The sequence below is a fragment of the Neltuma alba genome, unplaced genomic scaffold (assembly GCF_004799145.2).
Source record: "Neltuma alba isolate B1F8T4 unplaced genomic scaffold, ASM479914v2 tig00013659_pilon, whole genome shotgun sequence".
Lineage (NCBI taxonomy): Eukaryota > Viridiplantae > Streptophyta > Magnoliopsida > Fabales > Fabaceae > Neltuma > Neltuma alba.
In genome coordinates, this window is record NW_021637834.1 from 8,504 (window position 1) to 16,028 (window position 7,525).

Consider the following 7,525-nt stretch of genomic DNA (forward strand, 5'->3'; position numbering starts at 1 on the left):
ATTTAGAAGGTTGGAGCATTACAAAAGGTGTGAAAGAGATAGCCACATCATCGGCCCCAACCCCATCGTTCTTCCATCAGTCAACACGCATTTGACAATCTAAACACATTAATGAGATATAGACTCAAAAAGAGTTGCATATTTATTACATTAACATATAAAACACTTCCCTGCGTCATACGGAACGTATTAGAAACGGTGCAAAGGGCAAAGGCCATGACATGAATAATCCGAAGATCCACATAACACTAATTACAGGACGTGTTGATCGGAATAATTAACGCAAAAATACCTAAAGTTAACTCATACTTGAAGTTTCCCCTCACAAGTACGTTGTGGAATTACACTATAAATACCTCATCGCTGGTTTCACTTCCATGCAACAACAAAACAAGCTAGCTAGCATGGCTTTGTATATTTCTAAAACCTCGTTCCTTCATTTCTTGATCTTGAACTTGATTCTGACATGCCTCTCTTCAGGATTTATCCCTTCAGAGGGAGAAGAAGAGTATGAAACATTCCAACAATGGATGAAGCAGCATGCAAGAATGTACCTGAACTCTGAAGAGAGTGAAAGCAGATACCAAATATTTCGAATGAATCTGAAGCATATCAAAGAGACGAATGCCAAGAGATCCAATTCCTCTGGCGGTGACTATCGTTTGGGACTCAACAAGTTTGCTGATATGAGTCCTGAGGAGTTCAAGAGAGTGTACCTTCGCCAACTACCTGCGCCGACCACCACCAACCCGGCCACCACCGCCTCGTGGTCCGGCTACGTGAAACAGGACTCCTGCACACCACCTGCTTCTGCGGATTGGAGACAGAAAGGAGCGGTGACTCCAGTTAAAGACCAACAACGTTGTGGTATGGACTTAATGGAACCCTATTATAAGAAATATATCAATTTTCCTTTTGTATGTCTCTAAAGGTTTAATGTGCTGAGAGATTAATGTTTTATGGTTCATAGGAAGTTGCTGGGCATTTGGAAGCATTGAGGCCATTGAATCAATACATGCAATAGAGACAGGGGAACTTATATCCCTTTCAGAACAAGAGCTTGTAGATTGTGACTCCGTAAGCCATGGTTGTTCAGGTGGGTCCCCCAAGAGTGCTTTTGAATGGGTTATCAGAAATGGTGGTATTAGTAAAGAAGAAGAGTACCCCTACGTAGCTCGAGCCGATTCCTGCAAAGCCAACACGGTTTTGTTTCATCTCTCTCTCTGTCTCTATATATATATATATGCATGTATATATTTGTTATGCAGAAGTATCTTCCTATTGGTGACAATCTTGCTTGAGAGACTATTGGGCATTAAATGTAGACACCTCTAATAATTTGCCACATTGTGAGAAACTAGCCTTTTTGGCTAGACTCAACCCTGTTGTCCCTCTGTGCGTGTGCGTGTGTGTGTGTGTGTGTGTCACACAATATAGCTTCTCTGTCTAATTTGAGGATTTCAAAACGTTTCCGAAGCAAAATGAAGATGGTGGCGTGCAAATTACTAATTATGCACAAGTAGATCAATCGGAAGAAGCCCTCTTGTGTGCTGTGGCTCAGCAGCCTATTACAGTATCTTTGGATGCATCAAATCTTCAATTCTATGACAACGTAAGTATTTTCTCTGTCTTCATTCAATCTTCAATATGTTTTTTTTTCTATTTAATCATTTTATTAAATTAATATTAATTGAGTGTTCTAATATATATAAATAACAAATCTTTCTTTTAGTTCGCCAGAATTTATGTACTTAGTTTAAACTTTCATATGAAACGCACCAAGCTATACGTAACCTCTGAATTTGGGACCATGCACAGATAATATCTATGACCTTTGAAACTTCACAATAAGCCCTCCTAAACTTTTACATTTATGTATATGACTCATACGATAAATTCTGTGCATTACGTATCCACACCTACAACCTAAAGTTTAGAGGGATTATCTACATATTAACCGCAGCTTGAGAGGTTATATACACACACAAAAATAAGGTTTATCATGGGGATATGTAATTGATAGTTGGAGGTAATCTACGTAGACTTAAAAGTCCAAGAGAGTTCTTGTATAGTTTAGCCTTTTTAATTTTACTTTAATAACATTTAAGTTTTTGTATAGTTTAGCATTTTTAATTTTACGTTAATGACATTTATTTTTGAATTTTCAGGGGATTTATGATGGTCAGTATTGCTCAGGGATTCAAACTACGTGAATCATGCTGTTTTAATTGTGGGATATGGTTCAAAAGATGGAGATGACTACTGGATTGTGAAGAACTCATGGGGAGAAAATTGGGGAATAAATGGATACTTCCATGTTAAGAGGAATACAGATTTTCCAAATGGAGTTTGCGCCGTTAATACCATGGCTTACTACCCAACCATATAAGATTAATGTACCGGCTAGCTAGCAAATCTTTGGTCAATTTCTCGTTTTCTTCTTGTCATGAACTCAAAGCTATTATAAATTCTAAATAAAAAGTCAGGGAAAACCATATTGAAGGTACCTATACTTTCTCTCAATTTTTAATTTGGTACCTATGTGTTTTTTTCCCTTAATTAAACATTTAATTTTATCTTTTTAGCAACATTAGCTCTTATAACTTTGTTCTATTGATATTTTTAGTCTTTACATAAGGATTAATGATGTTAATAGAGCAAAATTAAAGATTTAGTTAAGAACAAAAAACACATAGGTACCAAATTGAAAATTAAAAAAAAGTATAAGTACCTCCAATATGGTTTTCCCTAAAAAGTCATGAATTATTAACTATAGTAGATTATTAATGTGTCCTTTTTGGATGTATTGTTATAGTTATTCATGGAATAGTAAACGACATCATAAAACTTTTTTCAATCATTCTTGTGATACGCCTAATAGTTTTGACTACTCTTGTAATAGTTTTGATCTATCAAAATTTGTTAGAATAACTTATTTATCATTTTGAAATTCAACAGGTGTTTTTTAAATCATTTTTCCTATTTAAAAAAAAGGCTCATGTGCCTATAGAAATAACGTTAAGAGTACAATATAGTATAAACAGTATATCTCAATATACAATTGTGCGGTAAAATAGGAATAGTTCTCTCTTGTAGGGTGGCCAAGAAGAAGAAATAAAAGCATTATGCCAGCTATAACGACCACCGAAATAAAAGCATTACGTTATAGACTTAATAATAATGTCTTCATGATATTATTAATTGAAGTCATTTTTTTACCATTTCAAAGATAATAAGACTCTAATATGTTTCACCATAATCAAGAAAAATCTTAATTTCATTAACTTTATTATAAAATTTAATAATTTGTCAACTTTACACCTGTTTATTATATACTTTATACTAGTACTTTAAAACCTTGTTCTCTTGAATAATAAATGGAGAACACAATTGTATAATGTATATTCATATAAACGAATTTAATAATGTAACTCATATTAACGAGTTTATTAGACATTTGGACCCCAGAAGTCTTCTCCAATTAACGGTCTTGGGAGAGCACGATGTAATTTGCATGTTAATTTCAAATTTACACCGTAGACGATAATAGTGGCGGGTGTTATGTGGAAGAAGACAAATTTCTTTCATTGATTCGTTTATAAAGAATTTCATACTGGTTTAATTTATTTACCAGCCATGAACTACAATTATTAATTTTTTTTTGCCAGCCATTAACTGCAATTATACTGCTCTTTGCCTCCTTTATTTCATTATATTTGTCTTTGACGCAAAAATTGTTTTATATTTCAAGTTTTCTCCTAATTCTAAAACAACATATAATATCATTTTTCTTGTTTTACCACTGGAGCAGAATAATGTTTTTAGGAGTATTAAAAGTACTGTTAGCAATAAATGAGGGGCAAATTTGGCAAAGTATATCATATTTTTGCATAGAAAAAAATTGATCTATAAGAATATATATTCCTATAGTTTATCTCAATTCTAAATTAGATCCTTATAACTTATTTTGTTTAAAATTGTCCAATGTGATTTGGTCCGTTATAGCCTTATAGTCATCCATGAATCCTTAAATGTAAAACCTACTAATTTTAATTTATAGAATTTCATGGGATGTATGATATTTTTTTTCATATTTATTTCACACCATTTTTATCTCGTGCATCTTTATAAATGAAATTCCATAAAACTTACAAGTTAAAATTAACAAATTATAGAATAAGGAGTGAATTCAAAATAATAAAAAAAAAAAAAAACGAACCTAATTAAAAATTGAGTTAGACAATAACAATTTATGGATTAATTTTCCCTTTTATATATTTATTGCCTTTCTTAATTTGTGTGCAATAAACTAAAAGTATTTATGTAATAAAACTGAGGGAGTGTCAAATTAGTATACCATTATGTACCTATTTACTCCTCTGATCTTATTTATAAAGCAGACATAGAAAATTTTTTTGATCCAATTTATAAATTACTTCATTAAATTTTTAATAAGAATATATAGCTAGATATATTTTTTTTTTGGAAAGCTGTATATATTAAATAGGGATAAAATTTTAAAGTTGTTATATTTTAATAGAGAGTTAATGTAGTTTAAAATTTTTCTCGGTCTGTTGTGTTTTATAAATAGGACCAGATGAGTATAAATCACTTGTATTTCAAGCTTGCAATAAATACGTTTTGTACTTTCTTTGACCTATTTGCTTTATTTCTCTCTACATTTATTAAGTCAACCGTGTAAAATTAAAAGAAAAATTTATCAATTATCTTACAAGTGACTTATAATTATGAGCAAACTTTTTTCGTACAAGTGATTTATATATATATATATATATATATATATATGAACATTTTATGACAAAAAAATTTATAGGGAAGTCACGCTTATAAAAGGCCTCAAACGATTACTTTCTTTCGTGAGTTGAAGTTTCAAGACTGATATTATTTTATCCTAATCAATTCCTTTGAAGTTAAAAATAAATTTTGAAAAGGTCAGCTACAGTGACATCAAATAAATCATCACACAACAGCAAATAATTTAAGGCTTTTTATTTAAAGTTGATGATAGAGACTTGATGAGTTCATAGTAAATCATCACACAAAAGCAAATAATTAAGAAGTACATCACATAACAGATTGACAATGGGACGGACCAAGTAACAAGTGTACTAGCCTATATGTTTGGGACATAAGCCCAAGCATTGAGGGCGCAAACTCCATGTGGTAAGTTTGTGTTCCTTTTAATAAAGAAGTATCCGTTCATTCCCCAATTCTCTCCCCATGAGTTCTTCGCAATCCAATAATCCGTGCCATTTTTTGAATCATATCCAACAATCAAAGCGACATGAGTCACACCGGTTGAATCCTCGGGGCAATTCTCACCATCATAAACTCCCTAGTCAAGCGAACAAACATGTTAGAAGTGACAAGGGGAAACTGAAGATTGAATTATGATTCTTACAAATTACGCGGCTTCAAATCCTGAAAACAGCCTCTCCTTTGCAGGGATAAAGTTATGTATATTTATCCCTCACCAGACCTAACCTGGTCGGAGCTTCGTGTACTAGGCCGCCATTAACAAGATTACAACAAATATTGAATATTGAGAACTGAGATATATAAGACCTACACTCTCATAAAATCGAAGATCTGTTGCATTGAAAGCGACAGGTACAGGCTGCTTAGAGGCGGCGCACAAGAGAGCATCATCCGATTCTGGTATCTTACTGTAGCTACTAATTTTAACCACTTTGTCTCCATCATGCTGCAGAAACATATATAAATAAACCAGAAATTAGAAAACGAGTATGGTATCAAAAGAGCTTTTAACTTTCCATAAATAAACACAAAATCTAAGGTGTATATGTTGGGATGATGTTTTATGCCTAATGGATAGTGTAATTTCCTGTAAGTTTTACATAATATGAGAAAGGCAAACAAACCATGTTGGCTTTGCAAGGACCCTGCTGAGAGACATAAGGATAATCTTCTTCTTTACTAATCCCGCCATTTTGGACGACCCATTTAAAGGCATTATGGGGCCATCCACCGGTACAACCTTGGCTCAAGGGGTCGCAGTCTACGAGTTCTTGCTCAGAAAGGCTAACAAGTTTGCGGGTGGTTATTGCATAAATCGATTCCAAGGCTCCAGTGGCTCCAAATGCCCAACAACTTCCTATATATACAAACAATAAGGAAACAATCTATCAGTTCAGTCTGTTGATCTTTTCGTTATAAGCACCGAGTAACAACTTCACATGAATTAATGAAGTTAGTTAAAATTAGTTATTTCTGGTAAAATATCATAATTACCTTTAATAAAAATTATGAGTTAGAGGAGTTTGGTTAATTAGTTTGAAAGTTTTATAGTTTGGGATACTTTAGGTGGAAAAATTATTATTTTAAACAAAGCTTGTTTTCTTATAAAACATGCTAGAGGTTCACTTCAAATTTAAAAACCGTTAGTTTTAGAAACAAGATGATTGAACTTTGTTGGTTCAAAAGGAACAACTTACCACAAGATTGTTGGTCTTTAACTGGAGTCACAACTCCTTGCTTTCTCCAATCCATGGTAGAAGGGGGTGCACACGAGTCCTTCTGTTGGACATAGCCGGTGCTCGAGGAAGCCGGGGTGATGGTGGCCGGAATCTCCAGCGGATGGAGGTAGGTTTGCGTAAACTCCTCAGGACTCATATCAGCAAACTTGTTGAGGCCCAAACGATACCCAGATGGTGACTTGGATCTCTTAGCATTCGTTTCAGTAATATACTTGAGATTCCTTTGGAATATTTGGAATCTAGTGTTGCTCTCTTCAGAGTTTGGGTAGACTCTTCCATGCTCCGCCATCCATTGCTGGAACATTTCAAAGTCTTGTTCAGCCTTTGAAAGGGAAACTGATGATTCACTGGTAGGGAATCCTGAAGAGAGACATATCAGAATAGAACACCAGATCAGGGGAAAAAGGACCTGAGACATACAAGTGTAGAAAGCCATGCTTTATTTTGCTGTTTCAGTTACTGAGAAATGAAACTTCAAATAAGCTTGCATGGAACTCAATTCATCCACGAGGTATTTATAGTATAATTCTTGGTACTTGTAGAAGAAAACGACCCAAGTTGAAGTCAATATTCTTTTTTTTCATTTGACTCATGATGTTTGTTCACATTTTCCCGCTACTAGTCCTTTGATTTTATCATGAGCACGTTACCCATTCTTGACGTAGAAGAACATGTTCCACATCCGTAATTGGCGCAATGTTAATAATCTTAAGTAAGCCCCGTTTTGGGTGAATACGTTTAGTATAGAATTTGACATGTTTTAACGATTTTCGTTGCATCAAAAAATCTGTGTCTTGTTCTATGTTGCGGAAGTCGCGGAGGCCTCAATTAAAGAAGCTAAGGTACCGTGATTGTTTCTTTATGATGATTGAATCATCATTTTGACGAGATTCAAACTTGCAACCTTGTGACAATCAAGTAAATTGGCAGTGCGTGGGAGGCGGAGAAACCCAGAAGAGGGGATAAACATGATAATGACTCCAGTAATGAATTTAAGAAGCAAAAAT

General features: G+C 33.9%; 1 protein-coding gene and 1 pseudogene across 1 annotated transcript; one reads left to right on the plus strand and one right to left on the minus strand.

Moving 5' to 3' along the window:
* The first annotated feature begins 404 nt into the window (after positions 1–404).
* Positions 405–2,389, plus strand: LOC114738705 (ervatamin-B-like; annotated as a pseudogene).
* A 2,606-nt stretch (positions 2,390–4,995) lies between these two features.
* On the minus strand, positions 4,996–6,567 carry LOC114738707 (P34 probable thiol protease-like). The gene is made up of 4 exons (XM_028926772.1): positions 6,477–6,567; positions 5,904–6,136; positions 5,591–5,725; positions 4,996–5,356 (listed from the first exon to the last, which is right to left on the minus strand). Exons 1-4 carry the CDS (start codon positions 6,529–6,531, stop codon positions 5,135–5,137), a joined length of 645 nt encoding a protein of 214 aa, XP_028782605.1. The 5' UTR covers positions 6,532–6,567; the 3' UTR covers positions 4,996–5,134.
* Positions 6,568–7,525: the final 958 nt, after the last annotated feature.

Coding starts and splice junctions, on each gene's coding strand:
- LOC114738707 (XM_028926772.1), bottom strand. CDS start 6,531: ATGGATTGGAGAAAGCAAGGAGTTGTGACTCCAGTTAAAGACCAACAA. Junction 6,137..6,476: donor TAAAGACCAACAATCTTGTG/GTAAGTTGTTCC, acceptor TTGTATATATAG/GAAGTTGTTGGGCATTTGGA. Junction 5,357..5,590: donor ATCTTCGATTTTATGAGAGT/GTAGGTCTTATA, acceptor TCGCTTGACTAG/GGAGTTTATGATGGTGAGAA.